Here is a 27,049-nt window from a genome sequence, read left to right on the forward strand (position 1 = left end):
CCAGTGCTTTTATAAAAGTTCAGCATAACTTCTCTACTTTGTACTCAATACCTCTATTTATGAAGCCCAAGATCCCATATGCTTTGCTAACCACTCTCAATATGTCCTGCCACCTTCAGGGACCGATGCACATTAACTCCCAGGTCCCTCTGTCCTTGCACACTCTTTAAAACTGCCATTAAGTGTATATTGCCTCTCCCTGATCCTTCTGCCAAAATGCATCACCTCACACTTCTCTGTATTAAATTCCATCTGCCCATTCTGCTAGCCTTTCTATGTCCTGTTGCAGTTGATTGGTGGTATCATCCTCACTGTTTGCCACACCCCCAAATTTGGTGTTCTCTGCAAATTTATAAATTCTACTCTATTCCAATATTCAGGTCATTTTTATATATATCTCAAAAAAAGCAGTCCTATGTTGTATGCATGTCAATTCACCCACAGCAAGTCTGGTAAATGGAGATTTTTGTTTACCTTTTGAGCAAAGCCCTTTAAAGGATTACGATTTTTTATGAAAAGCAGCATTTTTTGACTTTGTTTAGAATGGCTGTCCCCCATGGCTTTGTGGCTGCAAGCATTCTGTTTCTGTTTGGTTTATTTGAGCTCGCACTGCTGCCTCCTGAAGGCATCGATTCCTGCTCAGGTACGGTTTCCCGGCAGCAGTCACCCTCTGGTTTTTTCCCCGTGTGACTGCTCCCAGACTCTGGTGGGCAGCACAAGGAGTCAGATCCTGTCCTCGTTCAGTAGCCACACGTGTACTTTTCAGCAGGCGTCAGAATGCAGTGAGCAGGAGCCCTGGCTGAATGTTTGTTTGTTTTTCCCCTCTCGTTCACCCAGGGCACTGAGGCCAATTTGCAGCATCCCTCACTGCCAGCCCAGGTTAAATCAGTTTAACTCAACAGACTGGAATTGAGCCTTGTGGACTTGTGCGTCTTAGTTGCAGGTTACCAACTGAGCCATCAGGGGAGCATCCTGACATTCTGTTAATTGGAGTTTGCATAATTCAGGATTTAAAATTCACAGAATGCCTCTCTCACCGTGAGTTTTTTAATCTTTTAAAGGGCCAGTACAGAGTCTTCTCCTCACTGTTCCATAGCAGTGGACCCTGTGGGTATTAATGGAAAAGGAAGAAAGACTTGCATTTATATAGCAGTTTTCATGACCTCAGGATGTCCCAAATTGCTTTACAGCCAATAAAGTGCACTTTTTTTGAAGTGTAGTTACTATTGTAATGTAGGAAATGCGGTAGCCAATTTGCACTCCGAAACAGTAATGTGATAATGACCAGATACTCTATTTGTGATGTTACAACAGTGACTCCACTTCAAAAAAAAAAAAAAAAAAAAGTACTTCATTGGCTGTAAAGCGCTTTGAGTCTTTCTTTTATGTTGATTGAGGGATAAATATTGGCCAGGACACCGGGGCGAACTCCCCTGCTCCTCTTCAAAATAGTGCCATGGGCTCTTTTATGTCCACCTTGGGATCTTTTACATCCATCTGAGAGAGCAGACAGGGCCTCTGTTTAACATCTCATCCAACAGAGGGCACCTCCGACAGTGCAGCACTCCCTCAGTACTGCACTGGAGTGTCGGCCTCAGTTTCGTTTTGTGCTTGGAGTGAGACTTGAATCCACAGTCTTCTGAGTCAGGCAAGAGAGCTACCAACTGAACCAGGCCTGACATTATAAATGCACAGCGTTGGATGTCTACATGATTACTTGAGGAACTTGTGTAATTCTCCCATTATTTCTTCCATTGTTTTAATGACCTGACAATTCTGTTGCTGCTGCAGTGGTGGAAAATGAAATCCAAGCCAGAATAGATCAGATTTTCAGCAACTTGGAACGACTTGAAATACTGACCAGCAAAGAGCCTCCAAACAGACGGCAGAACGCCAAACTGTAAGTGTGATTGCCATTTTAATGTACATCATTACACTCCTTTCCAGACTTGTTTATTGAGACAAGTGTTGAATGTTACACACACAACCTAGGTTTAAACAAACTAGGTGAAGCAGTGAGAGTTTTGTACAGTCTTTTGGTTCAGGAACGTCTGAGACAGGCAGTGTAACAGGATAGTTATGGTATACTTAACATTCATATATAAAAAATATATTTTAATATGAAACACATTGGGGGGAAGAGAGCCCAGAACAGATGTCTCTGTAAAGCAAAAAAAAAAAATCATTTTAATCTTGTGTTTACGATTGCTGCCCTGAGTTAAAGGGCTGTAAATCCCACGGTGAAGTTGTTCTTTCCATTAAATTACTCCCTTTCTATTAATTTTTAAGCACTTAGTTCTTGTCAAGAGATCTTTGTGTTTGTATCTACTAACCGCCTTGGGGAATTGCATCCTTGCTTTTGTGCCATGAGTTCTGATTAAAATCTAGGGTTCCTGTACTTCACTTGTACTTGTATTAGGGGAATCAGCCTGGCTTTGAACTCAACCCAAATCTGCTCCCCGATCCTCGAGCATAACTTTTTTCTAAACTGATCATAAACCACAGCAAATGAAACCAGCACACCTCTGGGCTTCAGCAGACTGGACAATTAAATCATCTCCCGGATTGCATGATTTAGGATGCACGGTGCAATGTTGCATTGTCAGATTGTGCAGCACATTCTGGACCGATGTAATTGTGTGCCTAAACCTCCCCTCTTTCCACCCCCCCCCCCCCCCCCCCCCCCCCCCCCACCCCCACTAACTTCTACTGGGTCAGTATAACTCTGCCTGAAATAGGAAATCTGCTCCAGGTGCACCTGGAGGAAACTGGAGGCGTACCAGGTTTATGCCACCAAATAACTGTATAACCAAGGGACTAATTATTTCGCAAACCATATATCGCCTCTTCTCCCCTGGCCCCAGTCTCATAACCTTTGAATGAAATGCGGAGTGGGCAGTGTGCACCTGCAGTGACATTTGCCCTCACTGGAAATAAAAGCCGCCATTAGCAATCTGGGCAGCCTAATGCATGACAGGGTGTCGCGACTGAAATAAGAAACCAGAGAGAAAAATTCAACTTGTAAATCTAAAGACGAGTCGGTGATGTAAAGAAATGGATGACTTAAATGAAGTCTCAGTCCCTACTGAAAGTTATAGCAAGACGAGATAGTACAGTATGGTATGCTTGAATGGAAAAGTTTCTTTTAGAAATATAATTGAGCTGCATTTAACTTTGTTATCCGCCTTTCGGATGAGACATTAAACCGAGGTCCCGTCTGCTCTCTCGGGTGGACGTAAAAGATCCCATGGCACTATTTCAAAGAAGAGCAGGGGAGTTATCCGCGGTGTCCTGGCCAATATTTATCCCTCAATCAACATAACAAAAACAGATGATCTGGTCATTATCACATTGCTGTTTGTGGGAGCTTGCTGTGCACAAATTGGCTGCACTCCAAAAGTGCTTCATTGGCGTAAAGCGCTTTGAGACGTACGGTGGGTCGTGAAAGGCGCTATATAAATGCAAATCTTTCTTCTTCATATTCGGCTGCAGTTATGCTGCCATGTTTGAATCAATGCAAAGTAGTTTCTGGTGCACATTGACACAAAAGTGGTGTAACCCTGGAATGGACTAAACTGTTCCGGATGTTCTGCACACATAAAAGGCACGATATAAATGCAAGTGCTTACTTTTCTTCTTTCCTTTTTTCTTGTCGTTTCTCTTCTCTCCTGTCTTTTTCTCTCCCCTCTTTTCTCTCTCCTCTTCTCTTTCTCCTGCCAATTCTCTCCTAACAAACAAGAAACTGCTGAGGGAGTGGAACTTTGTGCATCTGTATAAACAAACGTACATAGAGCGCTAGCCTTGCAGGCATACACAACATTAGATTTATTAAGCTGCATAATTTTTTTTTAATGTTGCAGGCAGCAGCAAGTTTTTCTCTTCGAAAAGGTTACTGTTAGATTGCGCTTCGTGGGTTGCTATATGCAAATTGGCTCCTGCGTTTGCCTACAAAACAGCAGTGACTACACTTCAAAAATAATTAATTGGCTGTGAAGTGTCTTGGGATGTCCTGAGGATTTGAAAGGTGTTACAGTATATGCAAATCCTTTTAGCCACTTCATGCTTTTTTCTGTCTCTTTTGGGATCAACACTCTCCTTAGGACAGAGTCTACCATATTTAGTTTTTGCACTGAAATATTTTTATTACAGCTATTAACTTGTGTTTTTTTAATTTGATATTCAACGCTTCCTTTCTCTCCTCCAGTCGAGTGGATCAACTGAAATATGACTGCCAGCACCTGCAAACGGCTCTGAAGATCTTCCAGCACCGCCGGTATACCCGTGAACAGCAGGATCGAGAGCGAGAGGAACTGTTGTCACGCACGTTCACAACCAATGTAAGGAGTTATTAACATTGTCTAACCCTGCAACACTGTTTCAGGCTGGTTGCTAATACATAATCCATTATAAGAAAGCTAGGCGGTGCCGTACATTGGAGCAACAATGCTCTGCCTTGTGAAATAGTGGGGTTTGGGTTTCTGTCTGTAATGTCTCCATATGCTGAGGTGCACTGCAGAGGTCTGATGTTTGCCCAGAGGAAGGGAAGAGATATCCAGGCTGCTTCGCCATGTCTCGAGTGGCAAGTTTCAGTCCTGGTGATAGCTTGGCAGCAGCTCGCCAACCCTCTGTGCTGCAGCAAGAAGGGGTAAACGAGAAAAATAAAGGGAATCTCAACACAAGGAAGCAAAAACTCTTCATATCCCCCGTTTAGATGGCTGTGCTGCTTAGCTTAAGAAAGGAAATGCTGCCCAACATTCGCAGGTGATTATCAGTGCTGCTGCAATGGATTGAACTTGGAACACTGAAATCAATGGCATGTATACATGGTGTAAACCTTTGTATCACCTGTGGCGAAGGGGCAGGGGGGGGTGGGGGTTGGTGGTGATGAGTGCTTGCCTTCAGGCAGAAAATTGTAAGACTGCTGTAATGTAGTACAGGAAACTTTGTTATATCCGGCACCGACGGGACTGAGCTGCAAAACTGCTGGACATACCAGCGTTAATGTTGAAGCATACGGAGGTTTTCATCTCCGTATCTGACAACAAACAGCTTCTAAACAGTCGGCCCATACCTTGGAAGCGTCTCTGTAGCTTAGCAACAGCTTCAGAGAGACTTTCCAGAGCCTGACTGTTGGGGAAAAAAAGCCACGAGAAGAAAAAAAACCTAACAAAACGGCTCCTGATTTCTGCCGGTAGATCGAGGTTTCCGGACATACAACCTCCGGATAAACCACAGTTTCCTGTAATAACACAAATATCTTCTCCATTGCATTGTAAGGAAGCTAACCAGGCCATGTTAAAATGTGTTCTTTCTAGTGTGTTTCATTATACAGCAGGGTGGGTATCACTGCTGCTCTGTAGACCATGAGCTTAGTGCTGGGTTTGAGGTCCTGGTCTTCAAACACTCTCTTCCTCAGGCGACCGAAGGCTGCACTGGCACACTGAAGGTGGTGTTGGACTTTGTCGTCGACGTCTGCCCTTGTTGACGGTAGGCTCCCGAGGTATGGAAAGTGGTCCACGTTGTCCAAGGCCTTGTCATGGATTTTGATAATCGGGGGGCAGTACTGTGTGGCGTGGGCAGGCTGGTAGAGGACCTTTGTCTTACGGATGTTTAGTGTAAGGCCCATGCTCTCGCATGCTTTAGTGAAGGTGTTGACGATGGTTTGGAGTTCGACCTCCGAGTGAGCGCAGACGCAAGCAGCGTCTGCATACTGTAATTCGACGACAGAGGATGGGACGACCTTGGATCTGGACTGGAGGCGACGGAGGTTGAACAGTTTCCCGTTTGTTCTGTAAATTAGCTCCACTCCAGTGGGGAGCTTACTGAGGGTGAGATGGAGCATTGCAGCAAGGAAGATTGAGAAGAGCATTGGTGCGATGACACAGCCTTGCTTGACCCCGGTTCGTACATGCATTGGGTCTGTGGTGGAACCGTTGGTCAGGATCACTGCTTGCATGTTGTCGTGAAGCAGGCGAAGGATGGTGACAAACTTTTGAGGGCAGCTGAATTTGAGGAGGACACGCCATAATCCCTCACGGTTGACAGTGTCGAAGGCCTTTGTGAGATCAAAGAAGGCCATGTACAGCGGTTGGTGCTGTTCCCTGCATTTCTCTTGTATTTAACGTGCGGTGAAGATCATGTCCATTGTGCCCCTTAGTGGGCGGAATCCGCATTGTGACTCTGGGAGGAGCTCTTCGGCCACTGGGAGAAGGCGATTGAGGAGGATTCTTGCGATGACTTTCCCTGTGGCAGACAGCAGGGAAAGTCCTCTAATTACCACAATTGGACTTGTCACCTTTCTTGAAGATGGTCACAATTACGGTGTCTCTGAGATCCCCTGGCATGCTCTCCTCCTTCCAGATAAGTGAAATGAGTTCATGGATTTGCGCCAGTAGTGCTTCTCCGCCATGCTTTAGTGCCTCGGTGGGGATTCCATCTGCTCCTGAGGCCTTGTTGTTCTTTAGTTGTTGGATGGCCTTTTCAACCTCGTGCCGGGCTGGGGTTGTGCTGAGATGGTGGCGGGTAGCATGCTGTGGGATGGAGTTGAGGACACTCGCGTCGAAGACAGAGTCGTGGTTAAGGAGATCTTCGAAGTGCTCCTTCTAGCGGGCACTGACTGCCTCTCTGTCCTTGCCTCAGCGACATGGACCATGTACAGCAGGCACCTCAAAGCACTGGAGAGGTACCACCAAAGCTGGCTCCGCAAGATCCTGCAAATCCATTGGCAGGATAGGCGCACCAACATCAGTGTTCTTGCTCAGACCAACATCCCCAGCATCGAAGCTTTGACCACGCTCAATCAGCTCCGATGGACGGGTCACATTGTCCGCATGCCCGATAAGAGACTCCCAAAACAAGCGCTCTACTCGGAGCTCCGGCACAGCAAGAGAGTCCCAGGTGGGCAGAGGAAACTCTTCAAGGACACCCTCAAAATCTCCTTGAAGAAGTGTAACATCCCCACTGACACCTGGGAATCCCTGGCGCAAGACCGCACAAAGTGGAGGCGAAGCATCCGGGAAGGCGTCGAACACCTCGAGTCTCTTTGCCGGGAGCAAGCGGAAGCCAAGCGCAAGGAGCGCGCGTCAACCCAAGCACCCCACCCACCCGCCCCTTCAACCACTGTCTGCCCCACCTGTGACAGAGACTGTAGGTCCCGCATTGGACTAATCAGTCACCTGCAAACTCATTTTTAATGTGGAAGCAAGTCATCCTCGGTTCCGAGGGACTGCCTAAGAAGAAGTTTCATTATGAAGATATTTATATTCAGTGGAGGTTAATGTCAGGAATTCACAATTTCTGTAATCCTGTTGCCCTCTGCTTCAGCCCTTGGTTCCTCTTGATTAACAACCTAACAGAAGTAATATACGAAAACTCTGATTTCTATTTCTCATATGTAGAACATTAATCTTTGAATCCCTCCTACCTCTGACTTCCAAATGATGAGTTTTAAATCTATTTTAACTTGAGAATTTGAAAAATTATATTGCACTTTCAGCATGAAAGTTTTTTCCCCCAAAATCTGCATGTTAAATGCTCCACAATGAAATGTTAGGTAAAAGCCAATTGAACTTTTTTCCATACATAAGACACTAGTTTTACGGCATCGCTTAAGATCCAGTCTCCTCTTGTCCTGCCTACTTGTACTGGGGTTGCTATGCCAGCGGCACGGCAGACCCAGAGCAGTGCATGGTCAATTATGGCACAAATGCAGAAGCAAGTGTTCCTGAAGCAGACCCTGCAGCAAGAACCACTGCTTTTACGATGCAAGTTCTTTTTCCAAGAAGGAAAAGAGTAGCTGCCTAATATCCCTATGCCCTAGCATTTAGGATTATAGGACAGTATGGGTATTGCAGCTTTAAGTCTCCATGTCACACACAAGTCTTGGGCCTCATTGGCTGAGTTTGGTCAATTCTCAGTCAAGGGAACAGAACAAAATGTCCTGAAGAAAATTTGGAAAAACTTAGTCCACCTGAGTTGCTGCCTCTTTCCAGGAAGTTGTGATGTGGCTCTGCTGTCTGTGCCTTCGGACTGAAACTGGACACATGGAGAATTGCAAATGTGCAGAGAAAATATAAAGGAATGTTTACATATAGAAGCTGGGGCATAGACTAGTCTGATTCTAGAAGTTCTGTTATTTCTTTAAAGTGCATGATAAATATCCTCTTCAAGCAGCCTTTACCACATTTTATATTTGGTTTGGCTGACCATCACCTCACTCCTGCTGTGAAATCTGTTGTTTGTTATACATGACCTGCAGCTACTTAGAAAATGGGTGTAGGTGCTTCCCAAACTGCTGTGTAGATGTTTAGAACAGAATTAACTGGGTGAAGAGTGTATCCAAGTGGGGAGAATGATGGCTGCAGGCTAGATCAGTGGGCTGAGGTTAAAGAATGTAGCTGTAGGGAGAATTCTGTACTGCAATGAGATCAATGCGGACATGGGAGCTGACGAGGAGAGCTTCAGAAAAGTTGGACTTGGAGGCGATGAAGGTGTGGATCAGCTTTTGGTGGAAGTGGCACTAAAGTAGTGGAGAAGGTGGGCAATGTTGTGGAGGTGGAAGTGAGCACTCTTCAGGATAGATCTGGATGTCCGACCATGTATTCGGTCCATCGCCCAGACCACCTACTTCCATCTCTAACATCGGCCGTCTCCACCCTGCCTCAGCTCATCTGCAGCTGAAGCCCTCATCCATGCATTTTGTTAACTCTAGAATTGACAATTCCAACCCTCTCCTGGCCGGCCTCCCATCCTCCATAAACTGGAACTCCTAGGATACGGACAGTAGCGTTTCCAAATTCACACCAAGTCCTGTTCACACATCGTCCCTGTGCTCCCTGACCTATTAATGGCTCCCGGTCCGGCAACTCCTTAAAACAAAATTCCCATCCTTGTTTTCAAATACCTCCGTGGCCTCGCCTCTCCCTATCTCTGTAACCTCCAAGATCTCTCTGCTCCTCCAATTCTGGCCCCTTGTGTATCCCTGATTTTAATCGCTCCACCATTGGAAGCCGTGCCTTCAGCTGCCGAGGCCCTAAGCTCTGGAATTCCCTCCCTACACCTCTCTACCTCTCTCTCCTCTAAGACACTCCTTAAAACCGACCTCATTGACCAAGTTTTTGGTCACCTGACCTATCTCCTTATATGGCTTGGTGTTTCATAACGCTCCTTTGAAGCACCTTGGGACATTTTACTACGTTAAAGGTGCTATATAAATGCAAGTTGTTGTTGTGGGGGTTGAAGCTTTACTGGACTCGGATTGTGCACCTTTGGGTCAGCCTGAACAAGCAGCTGGGAATTGGGATAGAATCATGGTTAAGCGGCAAAGTTTTTGGTGAAGGCTGCAAAGGGTGGCACCTGTCTTGCCAGTCTTCAGCTGAAGAAGGCTCTGGCATCATCATGACTTGATGTTGAGCAAGTAATTGACAGCAAAGTTTGTGGCGTTGAGAGCGCGTGCGGAGAAGTAAAGATGGATATCGGCAGTCTGCCTGCTTGTCAGAGTTGACCGTGTTAACTTTGAAGGACAAGCCATTGCAGGTGGTTTGACTGCTGTTTGGCTAGGTAGAAATAGAACAGCAATCAATTGGAGAAGGCATCCAATGACCCAGCAAACACCATATGCTCATGTTCAGTGGCACTTGGTGCAGAAGGTGGAATGATTCGTCCCATCAGAAGCTGTGGAGAGGTTGAGAAGGGATTAAAAACCCACTGTCTCAATTGCAACGGATGCCATTGGCTACTTGGACTATACGAGTCTCTCTATTGTGGGTGGGGTAGAAGACAGGGTGCAGGGACTCGAGTGAGGGATGTGGGCGGAAAATTCAGTGGTGACAACACACTAGCCAGCCTTAAAGGAATGGAAGGCTGGAGATGGGGCAGTTGTCAGACAGAATTGAGGGATCCAGGGTGGGCTTCCTTTTTAAACAAGAGGCTGATGACACTAGTTTTGAAATGCAAAGGAACAATGCCAGAAACGGCAGATAGCGGATCCAAGAAGAATTAGCTGAGTGTTTAATAGCTGAGTCAGGGGGCGGTCAAGCGAGCAGGTAATGGGTCTCATGGAGGAGGGGAGTCTAGTGAAAGCTTGATGGGAGACTGGGAAGAAGAGGTGTGGAGTGGGAGCTGTGGCGAGTGGGTGGTCAGGAGCAAGGGAAATAGTGAGGCTAGAGTAGACAGAGGCAGCTAAACAAATAGTCCCTTCTGAAGAAAAAAGAATCCATAAGGTCCTCGCTCTGCTTCGAAGGTGGAGATGGAGGGGAAAGGAAAGGAGCTTGAAGGAGGCAGCTGACCCTGGAGTAGTTGAAGGATTTGGCAGCTTAGTGCTGCTGGTACAGACCATGCAAGTACTGAGATCGGCATGCACTTGTAGAAAGGGTAGCAGTTTTTGCTTACCTCCAGAAGCAGCTCAGTGTAGGTGGGTGAGTTTGGTAATCGGAATGAGTTTGTTTTGTATGTCGGTTTATGGGCTGTCACTAATGAGAACACATCTGTTGGGAATGCTTCCTCTTCACCGAGTGGGTGGTGTCCCCTCTCTCACTGGTATTTCTGTCCTGCCTTATCCAGGCACAAGTTCAAGCTCATCAGGGTTTGGTTGCAATTTGTGGTAAACCACTGTTATTGTATATTGTTACCTCTGGGTGGCGCTGTGTACCAAGGCATGCCTCAGCTGACTCCGCCCACATGACCAGGTATAAAGGTGGGGGTTTCGCCGACTCACTTCCTTCTTGGAACCAGCCACCCACGAGAGGCATGCTCTGTTCTCTAGTTAATAAAAGCCTTTTCATCACCTTCCTGATTCATTGTCTTTTATGGAGTAATTGATAAGCGTATCAATTTTATTAACTAGAAGTAAAATGGCGACACCTGAACAGCAACAACAGCAGGCGTTGCTGCGAGCCCTCAGACCGGCATGCCTGGACCTCGACCCTCAAGCAGCGGGTTCATCAACCAATTTCGAACACTGGCTGAGCTGCTTTGAATCCTTCCTAGGAGCCTCCGCCGTGACGTCGGAGGAGAACAAACTAAAAGTTTTGACCGCCCAGGTGAGCCCTCAAGTATATACGCTCATCCGGGACGCTACTACGTACACGGCGGCCCTCGAACTACTAAAAGGGCAATACACGCGCCGAGTGAACACGATTTACGCCAGACACCTCTTGGGATCCCGCAGGCAGCAACCGGGGGAATCGGTAGAGGCATTTTTACGGGCGTTACAGACACTCTGCAGAGACTGCGACTGTAAGGAGGTAACGGCTGCGGGGCACGCGGAGGGACTTACTTGTGATGCCTTCGTCAGGGGCCTCCAGTCCGACTACTCCCGGCAGAGACTGCTCGAAAGCAAGGAGCTCGACCTGAAGATGGCCGTAGCCCTTGCGCTCTCGCTAGATGCGGCCCACCGAAACCTCGAAGCATACTCACGTAACGGCGCCGCGCCATGGCCATCGCGACCGTGGGACATGGGACCGCTGCCCCCGGCACCAACTGCTGCAGCGATGTCCCGAAATCAACTGGGACAGCCGCCCCCGGTAAGAACCGCAGCGATGCCCCGTAACCAGGCCCAAAAATGCTATTTCTGTGGCCAGTTAAAACACCCTAGAGCGCACTGCCCGGCTAAGACCGCTACCTGCTCGGGCTGCGGGAAGAAAGGCCATTACGCCAATGCCTGCAGGGGGAAACCAGCGAACGCCAGCAGCGCCGCGTGCGAACCATGGGGGCAGCCATCTTATCCGCCATTTTGTGCACCTCCGGCCGCATGGCCGCCGCCATTTTATTCGCCGCACTCAACCGCCACTTCGTCTCCGGACTCGACCACCGTCTTGTCGGACGACCATACCGACTCACTAAGCCATACACTGGCCTCCGTTACACTGGATCAAGTCCTCCCTCATCATCTATCCAGCTCCATGATGGATATCACGGTAAACGGCCGCGCCACCACTTGCCTAATCGACAGCGGGAGCACAGAGTTTTATTCACCCAGACACGGTACGTAGCCACTCCCTCACGGTCCTGTCGACGCGCCATCGGATTTCTATGGCGTCCCAAGTCCCATTCAATGGACGTCGGCGGCTACTGTGTGGTGACCCTTTCGGTTGGGGGCACAGAATATAAAAATTTTAAACTTCTAGTCCTGCCCCGTCTCTGCGCTGCCGTGCTGCTAGGGTTGGATTTTCAGTGCCACCTTAAAAGTGTCACATTAGCATACGGTGGACCCCTCCCCCCACTCACAGTCTGCAACCAACACCTTTTAAATCGCCCGCCGCAAACCACCTGCAGCCTTTCCACACTAAAAGTCCCCCCCCCTCCCTTGTTCGCTAACCTCACCCACGACTGTAAACCCATCGCTACCAAGAGCAGGCGGTACAGCGCCGGGGACAGAGCTTTCATTAGCTCTGAGGTGGAGCGGCTCTTGAAGGAGGGCATTATCGAAGGGAGCACTAGCCCCTGGCGAGCCCAGGTTGTAGTCGTTAAAACCACTGATAAACGCCGCCTGGTCATTGACTACAGCCAAACCATAAACCGGTACACTCAGCTGGACGCATACCCGCTTCCTCGCATATCTGATATGGTCAACCAGATTGCGCAATACAAAGTATTCTCCACCATTGACCTTAAGTCAGCATACCACCAGCTCCCCATCCGCCATGAGGACCGCCAGTATACTGCCTTCGAGGCGAACGGCCGCCTCTACCACTTCCTTAGGGTTCCCTTCGGCGTCACCAACGGGGTTTCGGTCTTCCAAAGGGAGATGGACCGGATGGTTGACGAGAACGCGCTGCAGGCCACCTTTCCCTATCTGGATAACGTCACCATCTGTGGCCACGACCAGCAGGACCATGACGTTAATCTAGAAAAATTCCTCCGTACGGCCCAACGGCTGAACCTAACGTACAATAAAGAGAAATGTATGTTTCGCACCAAACGCCTCGCCATTCTCGGCTGCGTGGTGGAGAACGGAGTCATCGGGCCCGACCCCGACAGAATGCGCCCCCTAATGGAGCTACCCCTCCCCCACTGCCAAAAAGCACTGAAGAGATGCCTGGGGTTTTTCTCCTACTATGCCCAGTGGGTTCCCCACTATGCAGACAAAGCTAGACCCCTCATCAAATCCACCTCCTTCCCCCTGACACCAGAGGTGTGTGCAGCCTTCACTCTTATCAAGAGCGATATCGCGAAGGCCACAATGCACGCAGTGGATGAGTCGATCCCCTTCCAAGTGGAGAGCGATGCATCCGACTTCGCCCTAGCTGCGACCCTTAACCAGGCGGGCAGACCCGTGGCCTTTTTCTCAAGGGCCCCGAGACCCGACACTCCTCTGTCGAAAAGGAGGCCCAGGCTATTGTGGAAGCGGTGCGTCACTGGAGGCATTACCTGGCCGGAAAACGGTTTACCCTGCTCACTGACCAGCGTTCAGTAGCTTTTATGTTTAATAATAAGCAGAGGGGCAAAATCAAGAACGACAAGATCTTGAGGTGGAGAATCGAACTCTCCACCTACAATTATGATATCTTGTACCGGCCCGGGAAACTAAATGAGCCCCCAGACGCCCTATCACGTGGTACATGCGCCAACGCGCAGGTTGATAGACTGCAGACCCTCCACAATGACCTCTGCCACCCGGGGGTCACCAGGTTCTTCCATTTCATCAAATCCCGTAACCTGCCCTACTCCATCGAGGAGGTCAGGACCATGACCAGGAACTGCCAAATCTGTGCCGAGTGCAAACCGCACTTTTATAGGCCGGACAGAGCAAGCCTGATCAAGGCCACTCGCCCCTTCGAGCGCCTGAGCGAAAGGGCCCCTCCCCTCCTCTGACCGCAATGTGTACTTCCTCAACATAATTGATGAGTACTCCCGTTTCCCGTTTGCCATCCCTTGCCCAGACATGACCAGTACCACGGTCATCAAATGTCTGAATGACCTCTTCGCCTTGTTCGGGTTCCCTAGCTATATACATAGCGACAGGGGCTCATCTTTCATGAGCGACGAACTTCGGCAGTACCTGCTAGCGAGAGGTATTGCTACGAGCAGAACCACCAGCTACAACCCCCGGGGGAACGGCCAGGTGGAAAGAGAGAACGCGACGGTTTGGAAGGCCGTCCTCTTAGCCTTAAAATCTAAGGGCCTTCCGACCTCTCGCTGGCAGGAGGTCCTCCCTGCGGCGCTCCACTCCATCCGGTCACTGCTTTGTACTGCCACTAATGCCACCCCTCATGAGCAAATGTTCGTTTTCCCCAGGAAGTCCACATCGGGAACCTCGCTACCGGCATGGCTGACTTCTCCTGGGCCCGTCCTACTGCGGAGGCACGTAAGGACCCATAAAACGGACCCCCTGGTCGAGAGGGTGCACCTCCTACACGCCAACCCCCAGTATGCCTGGGTGACATACCCAGACGGGCGGGAGGACACGGTCTCCATACGAGATCTCGCACCCTCGGGTACCCCTGAACTACCACCGTTATCCCCCACCACCCCTCCCAATCCAACCCCTGTAGACGACATGCCGGAGCCCCAGGACCCTTCGTTGACCACCCAGACACCAGATCCGACGTTGGATGCTGCAACACCGCCGCCGCCACCACGACGATCAGGACGTCAGACAAGGCCTCCTGATAGACTTAACTACACGAACTTGTAGTACCCTTCACCCCGCCGGACTTAATTTTAAACAAGGGGTGAATGTGGTAAACCACTGTTATTGTATATTGTTACCTCTGGGTGGCGCTGTGTACCAAGGCATGCCTCAGCTGACTCCGCCCACATGACCAGGTATAAAGGTGGGGGTTTCGCCGACTCACTTCCTTCTTGGAACCAGCCACCCACGAGAGGCATGCTCTGTTCTCTAGTTAATAAAAGCCTTTTCATCACCTTCCTGATTCATCGTCTTTTATGGAGTAATTGATAAGCGTATCACAATTATTAAAGATAGTTATTTTAACAGTCTGTTATACTTGCTGATTTTTGAACCCTTACAACCCGTTAGTTTTTGATTACTTTTGGCAAGGGAGCCAGATCCAAACAGTGAGTAGCACAGGTTGGTGCTTCCATTGCACAAGCAACGGGACTATGCACCCTCTGTAATTGAGTCAGTTGTTGAAAGCTGTGTATTATTGGCGGTTTTAATGCTTGCATATTTTTTTTTTAAAGTTAAAACTAGAAAATTCAGATCCCCATTTATTTTCCTGGCAGGTGGAGGAGGCAATCAGTCGTGAATTATGAGTTGTAGCATCAGAAACAAGACCTCCTGAGCATTTCCTGTGCAGATTACAGAACTAGCTATCTCATGGAGAGTACCAGGATGTGCAGATATATCACGCGATAAAAGAGGCTTGTGTAATAAAAACGTGGCAGGGCAATGAGAATCAAAGTGCAAAATACAGGTCGCCCCGCTAGTGCTCCCAGGGCAGCAGTTTAATAAAGCTCTATATCTGTGTTCTCTGAATTTAAGTGACACAGTAATCTGGTGGTAAAATAACTGTCCACATTTGTATATATTCAATGTTTATGTTATGTAGTATTAAGTTAATCGCCCTTTATACAGGCGCCACCTGAGGGGTTTTAATTTTTGCAACTTTGCTCGCCAATTAACAGAAAGCTATAAAAGATGATTTACAATGTAGGGAGCAGTGTTAAGGTACACAGATGTAGTTACTAAATGGTCGTGGACTTGCAAAATCACCAAATAGGATTGAATGAAGAAGGTCCTTCGGCCTATTTGATCTTATCCTTCCAGAATGCCAGCCCTGCTATACTCTCATTATAGCCTCTAACTGTTTCTTAAAGGAGCCCATTTTGCCCACCACCCTTCCTGGTAACCTGTCCCAGCTATTGATCATCCACATGCGAAGAACTACTTCTTGGTATCCGCCCAAAATTGGTCCTCATAACCCTGAACCTGAGTCGTCTTATCTTGCGCTGGCCTGGAGTGTCTGACAGCATTGTTAGATTTATGTTCTCTATCATATACCTCTATTGGGTCCTTTTGAAATGTCTCTCCAAGTTGGAAGAGGCCTTGCTTATTGAATTATCGGTCACTGATCATTCCTCTAACAATAAGAATCAATCTTGTTCTCTGTGTGGTTTGGTTTTCACATCAGGTAGGATTCCTATGTTTTGCAACTGTTTTTCTCACCAGTGCACTCCTTTTTTTTCCCCTGTTTTGCAGCGCTGACTCGTTGCTGGGATACTGTTCCATGGGCATCTAGTGCCTATTCGTTGTCTGAGTGACCATTCTTCATGTGTGAGCCCAGACATTGAGTGTTAATGGGCAGTCCAATCATGAGCCTGACCCTGTTCTCCTCTGATGCCCACAAATGCGCATTTCCAGCAGGGGTTACTGACGGCAAACAAGAAATATCCCCCCCTGCCACAACCTCCAAAGCCCCAAACAGTAGGACCAGTTTTGGCACCCTTACCTGGTGCCCCGGCTGAGAACTAACTCTACAGATTGGGTATTCACTCTGTTTGTATGGATTACCAGCTGACTGCCTTAACAAGTGGAACCAGATTGCAATATTTTTTAAAGCAGCCTAATCACTACAACTGTAGCATTGGTGTGAATTGTTTGCACTTTACACCATTGCTAAGTTATTGCAATGTAAAGTACGATAGCAAAATACTGCAGATGCTGGAAATCCGAAATAACAACAGAAAATGCAGGAAAAACTCAGCAGGCCAGGCAACATCCGTGGAGAGAAATTACAGTCGACGTTTCGGGTCGAAACCCTTTTTCAAAACTGGAAAGGAAATGAAATAGATCGAAGGCAGGGCTGCGATAGAACAAAAGAAGTAAAGAGACATTAAGAGGTATTCAAAACCAGACGAGATGGTAATAGGACAGTGGAGACAAAAGACGGCTCGGATTAGGTGTGAAGTGTACTAGCAGGATGAGAGACAGCTGCCATGTGGGAGAGAGGAAAAAAAAGAAGGATGGGGGGGGGGGGGGGGGGGAAGGGAAGACCCAAAACAGAGGGGTGGAAAAAAATAAATAAGTAAAAATGTAATAGGGGCCGAGGTTATGATCTGAAATTGTTGAACTCGATATTGAGTCCGGAAGGCTGCAAAGTACCTAATCGGAAGATGAGGTGCTGTTCCTCGAGTTTACGTTGAGCTTCTGTGGAACAATGCAAGAGGCCAAGGACGGTGAGGTCCGAGTGGGAATGGAGCGGTGAATTAAAATGGCAGGCAATGTAAATCCTCAGTCCGGTTCTAATTTTACTTCGGAGAGAAGCAGGGAGTCTCAACCAAAACTGGTTCGCACCAATACTATGGTTGTAGTGTAAATGCAGTCTTAAACATCACATACGGAAGTTTATATGAACAAATAAAAATGAATGATTGGAGACGTGCTCTTCTTTGGTCCTGGTATTGCAATGATCTGGATTAATTAGATGATACTGACATCAGTTTGCACCTGCAGTGCAGGTCTGGTGTGGTTTCATGTTGTTTGACCAATTCATTTAATTCTTACATTTGTAATAGTTTATTATTTCCGCACCCTCCCTTAAAAAAAATTAAACATTCTGACACCCGACAGAGCTTGAGGAGTAGCCTGTGACCAAAATTGTCCAAATAAGTGATTTTTTTTTTAAAGAACTGAACAGTATAACTTTGTACATTGATACGGAGAGGAATCTTGAGTGGATAATGAGGACCTCCCATTTTTTGTGCAGGACGCTGACACCTCAATAGCAATAGACGAGACCTTGCAGTTTAACACTTCTTTACACAATGCACACAAAGGAATGGACGATCTCCTGGGGAGCGGGTCCTCTATTCTGACTGGACTGCGGGATCAGCGGATGACTCTCAAGGTGGGACAATACAAAACTTGCAGGATCTCTAAAAGGACCCTGTTATATGTAACCCTTTTATATTGAATTTCCTGTTGCTGACTTTGAAAACTCACTATTTCACAGCCGGTGTTCTTTTTATTGAATAAGATTATTAACTCAAATGCGAGTAGAACATAGATGAATGGACTGGTATGGTCCTGTCTGATTGTAATACCCTCCTCCCATTACTGGCTGGTGCCATTAATCCACCATATCTTGTGTTGATTTTAATGGTGGTCTCCACCTTTACAGCTCAATGACTCGAGTCGATGCAGCAAGAGCAGCTGGCCTTTGTGGTCAGTGACAGACAAAACAATGTAACCGTGCAATACTTAATGTTAGAAAAGCCCAGTGGGCTCTGAATTTAATACAACATTCCTCATTAAAGAGCTTGTATAAAGAGGACACTCACCTGATGTAGAGGAGAGGATCAAAGCATCCTCACTGTAATAATCACAGCTAAAAATATTTTCCAAAACAATTATTTAAGACCATTATCCCTTGTAACAGGCCGAGTTAAGCATCCATTGCCTCAATAAGGCGAAGTGATTCTTTGTGGATTTCCTTGTACTCAATATTCTAAAACCAGTGAAGAATAATTTCTCTCATTCACAGATCTGGTTGCACTTTGGTGTAAAAGTCTCATTTTTGTCATTCAGATTGTTGACTATGTTCCCACGCATTTCCTTTCCATCCTGCTGTAGAGGACGGAAATGGCAAAACCTAACTACAATGATTTAATATACAGTAGTTAGCAGCACCATTTCGGGCTGTTTTCAAATGTACTTTTATACTGCTGTTTTTGTTTTATTTAACTCTTTAGCTTCTAACACTTTTGATTTAAAAAAAAAAAAAAAAAAAAATCAGCTCATGATGTTGAATTCTTGGTTTTATTTTGGAATCTAAATTTTTTTACTCTACTTATTGGCCCTGAATTTGCACGCCTCCGACCCACGAAAGATCTACGAACCTGCCTCCTGGCTCCAAAGCTACAGAGAGTTTGGGTCCTGGGCCCCCAGGCGTACACTTCCATAAAGGCCCCCGGATCCCAGGGATGCAAGTGGTTCTGTAGCGTCCCTGGGATCACGTGGGCCAGGTTCTCCAATGAGAAAGGAAGATTCCATTTCCGAATGGAATCCCCTATAAACCCTACTGGAACCCCCAAATAATTAAACCATTTATACAACTCTAATAAATATAAATGTTCTGGTTTTCAAATTTAATTAAAAGTCCCTTCATTACAGCAAATACAATAAAAATTTAAAGCGTTTGTGCATTTTTTTATTTAAAATTTTTCAATTTAAGATTTATAATAACCCTTACGCTGGTGAAAGCAGGCCCATCTCCTGTTTTTACCAGCTGGAAGAGTTTTGTGGGCAATTGCTGGGCAGTAGTTGGGCAAATAGCCAAGTGATTATAAAGTCGGTTCGGATGATCTTGTCAAGGCGTACCTTGACAGATCGCAAGATCCGGGTTTTCGCGCAAGCGCAGCGCATGCGGAATCTTGAAACTTGCTCAGCCTTTCAGAAAGCGTATGTCGTCACGGAGACCGTAAATTCTGGCCCATTATTTTGTGTTCCCTACCCAGTGTGAGACGTTTTTATATAACTTGACCGTGGAAGAGCACCACCTACTGTATCCTCCACATAGTGTTGGAGTTTAGCCTCGATCCATCGGTCTGGGAAACCGGATACTGACCGTACACAAGAAAATCTCGCCATAATGCTGCCGATGGAAAGTGCCCCATAGGAGTCTTTCCCTAGGATCACTTCCTAGTGTTTGGGTGAAGAAATTGTTCCATCGTTTTATTCAGCACCACATAAGCCAGGACTGGAATATTATCTCCATGATGTAGATAACTCTCCGAACCCCAGGTCTTGCACAAAGAAATACAGATAATCTGAGCAGTTATTCTTTGCTCATGGCGTAAGGACCCAAAGCAACCGGTGACGGCGCAGCAGATATCCATTAGATGGCTGCGTGCATCCTATACTAAAACCATTTTGCAGGAAGGAAGCTCAGTGCCAGGTTTAATGGTCAATTTATTTGTTCCTGGGCGTGCCAGGTTTAATGGTCATTTTATTTGTTCCTGGGCATAACTCAATCATGTTCCCATTGATGGCATATACAAGGCTGCCTTATGAAGCAATCCCTGCATGTTTGCGAAACGCAGCCGCCTAGATTTGATTGCAGCACCTGATGCCTTCGGCAGGCTGATAACTGTTAATGTCTTCTCCACCTTCAGGGCCCCCATCTTGCTAAATCTGTGCCACTTTGGTATGCTCCTATTGTGTGTGGAGGATGCAAATTCAAAAAGGTAGATTACCTACCTGGTAGGATCATCTTCAAATGGTATTTACCCTCCACCCATCTTCCATGGCCACAGACCTTGCAGTAGTATAGTTTTTTGGGTGGGGGTAGTGGGTAGTGTTTAATTAGTTTCACTTTAGCTTTAACTTTACTTGATGCTGGAGGTGGCGAACACATGCAGCAAGTGCAATATCATGGTGTTTTTATGTATGTGCTTAACATATGAAATCTATCAAACTGAGCTTTGCTCCTACAGTGTATGGATGGGGATGTATATTTAAAGAATACTCTACATGGTGGGTAATCTATCATTTCAGTTGTTCATATTTCAGCCGTGCTTGTGGCCTGTGAACGTTTGCTATATTTGTGCCAAATAATTGACAGTGCAACATCCATCCTAGTTCTGGACTGGGCATTAACTTACGACTGCTCAAATTTCACTGCCTATATAGCACCCAGAGAAGATGTTTATCACTGCAGTCTGCGTTAAACTAAAACGCAAGCCCTAGAGTTGGAAAGAGAATACTTCAGTTCAGCAGTACTTGTAATCAGGCCAGGAGGCACTTGCCTCCCTCTTACCTGTCACCCTTGGAGGTCAACTGCTACATATATCTGTTTTTCCTCTTCACAGTCTGCTGAGCTGTGGGGTATTGATAGAACTGGGATTCAGCACTTTTTTTGTTACCGCTCCCATTCTCCTGTTAGAAGCCAGACTACGGCAGCTTACACACCACAAGTGAGCTCTTCTAATGAGCTACAGTTATAATCGAGCCCCATCTCCTGTTATACCCTTGCCTGGTGTTGCATTGCTTTGCCTCACGGGAGAAGGAGCAGGGAAAGTACTGAATTCTAAGACTGGAAACATCCCTAGGCCAGGAACTGAAGAGCAGAGGGAAGAGAAGAATTGGACGAACAGAAAACAAAGAATAGAAGAGGATGGAATAAGTTTTTTTAATAGTAGCCATGATGTGGAGATGCCGGTGTTGGACTGGGGTGGACAGATGTGAGAAGTCACACAACACCAGGTTATAGTCCAACAGCTTTATTTGAGATCACAAGCTTTCGGAGCGCTGCTCCTTTGTCAGCCTGACGAAGGAGCAGCGCTCCGAAAGCTTGTGATTTCAAATAAAGCTGTTGGACTATAACCTGGTGTTGTGTGACTTCTCACATTTTTTTTAAGTCCTTGATCAAAGAGGGAAAACATCTAGTGAGTGCTCCCTGCCCCATAACTATTTTTCTCCCTGCCACATACATTTGTTCAGGAAAATGGGCTGGCCTCTGCCCTCTGCCCTCTGCCCCTCGCAAGTGCCATTTATAGCCGAATGGTACAAGGTGCACATGACTGGCTCAGGGTGATTGCCTTCCTCCTTCCTTCCTTCCTGTGTGAACTGTACCCAGATCATTTTATTTAAATACATAAGCAAAAGGAAGATAGCATCTCAAACTTTCACGTTGGCCTGCAGATATCGTACTCAGAATTAATCATTGGATTTCCACAGTGGAAAGGATTCGATCTACCTCGGTAATTGAATGAAAACTGACTGTGGTTTTAGAGCTAACCTATTGCTTGGCACCAGATTTTTTTTTTTTATAGCTGTTAAGTTTGGGCTTTTTGAACGCCGTTTTCTTGCTTGAAACAGCTTGACAAGACTGTGTGCCTTTCAATCTGAGATCTGTGTCTTTCACTTTCTAGTTTCTCAGGAATTAATATAGCCTACGTTTAATTATTAACCCTGATTGTATTGAGCTGCTTACTAGGCTTTACATAGGATTCCCACTATGTCCAGTCTCTTTAAAAACACACAGATTTCATGTACTAAATCGGGCTAAAACAACTAATGAAATTCATTCAATTAAATAATTTACAGTAGGAAAGATATTGGGCTATTACTTTAAAACACACTAAATGTATATCAAATATCTAGAAGTAGGCGACCAGGGTTAATTCCTCCTTTTGTCCAGTTAAAGAGAGTTCATACTACATCCAAAGATGTGCGGGTTAGGTTGATTGGCTATGATAAATTGACCCTTAGTGTTAGGGGGATTAAATACGTGGGGTTACGGGGATAGGGTGGGATATGTGTCGGTGCAGGCTCGATGGGCCGAAATGGCCTCTATCTGCACTGTGGGGTTTCTGTGATTTCTGTGAGAATCACTCTGCTCTTCCTTTTGAGGCACAGACAAGTTAGTCTCTCGAAATATTGTCGTCTTTACCAGGCAAAGTGTAAGTCAGACGTGTACAGAATTCTTGCATCTGAGCAAACACCAGAACTGCAAACCTCAAGATCCTCTTGTTTAATACCCCAATTCCTTTGAGGATATGGCTGTTGATCAATTGTGATCAAAGCAACAATGACTGTTTTGACACGTGGCCGTAGTGCAGATTATAGTAAAAAAAAATCTAAGAATACACCACAAAGAAGATCCCATGGAATGCAAAGGAGAAGGTAAACACACACTTTCTGGACCAATAATCATCATCTTCAGTGTCTGCAGGATGCAATTTAGAATAAACAACCTAATTCACTCTGAGTTCTGTGGCTGTGAACTGGACAAGATGTCTCTGAACAGTCACTTTAGGTTTAAACAAAGTGAGTGGAATTCACCTTGGATCTGGGATGCCAGAGGCTTGAGCATCTTTAGAGATCTAACAGTGAATAGTTAAAATTACAGTAATACAATGAGTAATATATCTATGCAAAAAGTATACGCCTTATAACCTCATCGCCACACTGGGAAGATTTGGAAAGGTTGCTGCTGGTGGCCCTTTCATATATATAAAAAAATAAACCAGCAAAGATTGTACAGTTTGAGAGAGCAGAGGTTAAAATTTGCATCAATGTGAAAACATCAGTTCCTTTTTTATTTAAAATAGTGTTCCTTAGGCGTGAGATTAGTTTTTCAATAATTAATCAACACCTTCATTGTTTCTCCACACATCTGATATGATCCCGGAGTATAGTTTTGATAGAATAAGCCACGGCTGTCTAATATGAATCTTCTACTGAGTGATGCACTGGAATAAATGCACGGCTCGTTCCACCTCCCCGCTGTCTGGAGTGGTACAGCTTTCTGTTTCCTATAAGCTCGCAGTCTTAATGTGCTTTACTTCCCCCACACCTCTCCCACCATCTGTTCATTTCACTTTTCCTCTTGTGATTGACTCTTGTGGGTGTGCAGTTCCACGTTTGCTGGCACCTCTCTACTGCCTTGCTGCAAAGACAGTTGTTCATGCAGGAGCCAAGCCACTTGGTGTCCTCCCCAGAAATCCACACATGAACAGTTTCCATCGTGATCACCGGACAGGGATCAGGATCTGGAACCCTCTCCCAAATCATACCTCTAATCGCAGGATGCTGAGGCCAGTTGCTGCTCCTTTGAGATCAGTGAACTCTGCACGGACTACTGGTGGGACCTGGGACCTGGTCTGTGTTGGACACCAACTCCATCCCTCTCCCTGGCCACAGTCTGAGGCTGAACCAGACCATTCGCGACCTTGGCATTGTATTTGACCCTGAGCTGGGATTCTGACCACACATCCTCCCCATCACCTCTAACATCACCCATCTCCGCCCCTGTCTCAGCTCATCTGCTGCTGAAACCCTCATCCATGCTTCTGATACCTCCAGACGCTACTATTGCAATGCTCTCCTGGTCGGTCTTCCACCTTGCACCCCTCGTGAACTTGAGCTGTTCCAAAACTCTGCTGCCCGTATTCTATGGGATTTCCATTGGTCTCTTTTACCTTATTCACCTTCATTGATTTCTGTTTCCCTTCTCGTGTATGATCAAGTATCTACTAAAACTCGCTTTCACAGTCACATCTCCTTCCTCAGCAACTGTTTCCGGCTCCAACTTATTCCACGTGGATTCCACTTAAATTCCACCCTTCATGTTTCGGATCCATCCATGCTTACAGATATCGCCATGATATTCAGTGTTCCTCGAATCACTGCTCCCGCCGTTACCGGAGATCCACGCTCAACGTCTGGCGGGGCAAAATGCACGCTCTTGACCTCTCCCTTTAGCAGCACTGACTCGCTCTATTTTGGAGCTGTCCTGGTCCTCCGCCTTATCTGTCGCTTTTAAAACCCCACTCAATGAATTTCGAGCTTGGCATGATGCTGAGTTCTTCCTTTGCCTCCACACTCACTTCTTTGGCCAGGAGTCTTTCCGCCGCCCGCCCTCCCCCCCCCCCCCCCCCCCCCCCCCAACTGCACAGTGGATCCTTTCTCCTGTCTTCAGAATTCTAGTTCCACCTGGACCCCTCCCTCTGCCCTCTTAACATTTGATCTTTTCATTGAGAATTGCCAGTGTGACATTGGCGGTCTCAATTTCTCTGCTCCCCTCGCTCACTCTAACTTCAACTCCTTCTAAACTTGCAGCACTCTGTTCTCTCTGGTCCAACCCTGACATTGTCATTAAACCTGCTGACAAGGGCAGCGCTGTTGTTGTTTGGCAAACGGACTTCTACCCTGCAGAGGCTGAACGGCAACTATCCAACACCACCTCCCTCCCCCTGGACCACGACCCCACCACCATCAAGCCATCGTTTCCCAGACCATTACTGGATACACAAACAAGACTGCCCTGGTAGACCTGTTGTTTCAGCCTGCTTTTGCCCCACGGAGTTCTATCTCGACTTTTTTTCTCCCCTTGTCCAGACTCTTCTGACCTACATCTGCGACTCTTCTGACGCCCTCCGCCACTTTAGTAGATTCCTGGCCCTAACTGTCTCCTTTTCACCATGGATGTCCAGTCCCTCTACACCTCCATCCCCCACAAGGACAGCCTGCATGCCTGCCGCTTCTTCCTTGAACAGAGGCCCAACCATTCCACGTCCACCACCACTCTCCTTGGCCTGGCTGCACTTGTTCTTGCATTCAACAACTTCTCCTTTGACTCCACTCACTTCCTCCAAGTGAAAGATGTCAGTATGGGAACCCGTACGGGTTCTAACTATGCCTGCCTTTTCGTGGACCATTCTTTGTTCCAGCCCTACACAGGTCCCCTCCATCATCTCTTTTTCCGGTACTTTGATGACGATCGGTGCCGCTTCCTGCTCTCGCCCAAACTGGAAAATGTCATCAATTTTGCTTCCAATTTTCACCTTCACATGTTCATCTCCGACTCTTCCCTTCCTCGACTTCTCTATCTCCATTTCTGGTGATAGGGAGCCAATGTCAGCCAAGATCTACTATAACCCCACTGACTCCCATAGCTTCTTTCATTACAGTTCCTCCCACCCCCCTTCCTGTAAGGACTTTATTCCATTCTCCAAGTTTCTCTGTCTCGTCTCATCTGTTCTGCCGATGCCACCTGCCACACCAGTGCTTCCGATATGTCTTCCTCTTTCTTAAACCATGGATTCCCCTCCACAGTGGTTGTCAGGGCCCACGACTGTGCCCTCCCACATTCCGCCACCAACAGTGCCATGTCACTTTGACCAAGCACATCTTCCCCTCCCCTCCCCTTTCAGCATTCCGAGGGACTGCTCCCTTCGCGACATCCTGATCCACACTTCAATCATCCGATCCCTTTCCCTTGGCACCTTCCCAAGCAAGCGCAGTACATGCAACACCTGCCCTTTCACTTCCCCCCTTCCCACCATCCAGGGCCCCAAGCACTCTATCCAGGTGAAACAGTGTTGTACGTTCAATTTGGTATACTGTATTTGCTGCTCATGATGCGGTCTCCTCTACATTGGGTAGACTAAACGCAGATTGGGTGATCACTTTGCTGAACACCGCTGTTCAGTCCGCAAGTGTGACACTGAGCTACTGGTTGCTTGCCTTTGTAATTACCTGCCCCACTCCCACTCTGTTCTCTGCCTCGCACACTGTTCCAATGAAGTTCGAGGAACAGTACCTCATCTTTCGATTAGGCATTTTACAACCTTGAGTTCAACAATCTCCGATCATAACCACTGCTCCCATTTTTTTCAACAGCAGGAGCTGGTAATGGTTCTGCTGTTGCCATTTACTCCTCTAGACCCATCTTTTTGTTTCTTTACTTGTCCCACAATCCCTACCGCCACTTCCCTCAAGACCCTAGGATGTAGGCCATCAGGTCCAGGCGATTTGGAGGAGGGGACCGAGTGTAACATATCAAAAGTTTGCAGATGATACTAAGATGGGAGGGAAAGTAGTGAGTGAGGAGGACATAAAAAACCTGCAAGGGGACATAGACAGGCTAAGTAAGTGGGCAGAGATTTGGCAGATGGAATACAATACTGGAAAGTGTGAGGTTATGCACTTTGGCAGGAAACATCGTAGAGCAAGTTATTATCTTAATGGCAAGAAACTGGAAAGTACTGTAGTACAAAGGGATCTGGGGGTCCTGGTGCACAAAACTCAAAAGGTTAGTATGCAGGTGCAGCAAGTGATTAAGAAGGCCAATGGAATGTTGGCTTTCATTGCTAGGGGGATAGAATATAAAAATAGGGAGGTATTGCTTCAGTTGTACAAAGTATTGGTGAGACTGCACCTGGAATACTGCGTACAGTTTTGGTGTCCATACTTAAGAAAGGACATACTTGCTCTCGAGTCAGTACAAAGAAGGTTCACTCGGTTAATCCCGGGGATGAGGGGATGGACATATGAGGAGAGGTTGAGTAGATTGGGACTCTACTCATTGGAGTTCAGAAGAATGAGAGGCGATCTTATTGAAACATATAAGATTGTGAAGGGGTTGGATCGGGTGGATGCGGGGAGAATGTTCCCGATGATGGGTGAAACTAGAACTAGGGGGCATAGTCTTAGAATAAGGGGCTGCTCTTTCAAAATTGAAATGAGGAGGAACTACTTCACTCAGAGGGTGGTAGGTCCATGGAATATGCTGCCCCAAAAAGCTGTAGAAGCTACATCATTACATAAATTTAAAACAGAAATAGACAGTTTCCTAGAAGT

The 27,049-nt window shown here is 46.8% G+C and overlaps 1 protein-coding gene across 3 annotated transcripts in view; it reads left to right on the plus strand.

Annotated features, from left to right (window-relative positions):
- The window catches only part of gosr2 (golgi SNAP receptor complex member 2), a 74,642-nt gene that overhangs the window by 29,003 nt on the left and 18,590 nt on the right, over positions 1-27,049 (plus strand). For 2 of the 3 annotated variants that reach the window (XM_085966609.1, XM_085966608.1), the window contains exons 3-5: positions 1,792-1,900; positions 4,205-4,337; positions 17,670-17,810. In XM_085966609.1, coding sequence (XP_085822735.1) covers positions 1,792-1,900; positions 4,205-4,337; positions 17,670-17,810 — 383 coding nt within the window. The remainder of the gene's footprint in view (positions 1-1,791; positions 1,901-4,204; positions 4,338-17,669; positions 17,811-27,049) is intronic. The other variant, XM_085966610.1, reaches the window with a different exon arrangement.

This window comes from Somniosus microcephalus, chromosome 24 (genome assembly GCF_052327205.1).
Source record: "Somniosus microcephalus isolate GS21.2 chromosome 24, FLI_Smic_1.0, whole genome shotgun sequence".
NCBI lineage: Eukaryota > Metazoa > Chordata > Chondrichthyes > Squaliformes > Somniosidae > Somniosus > Somniosus microcephalus.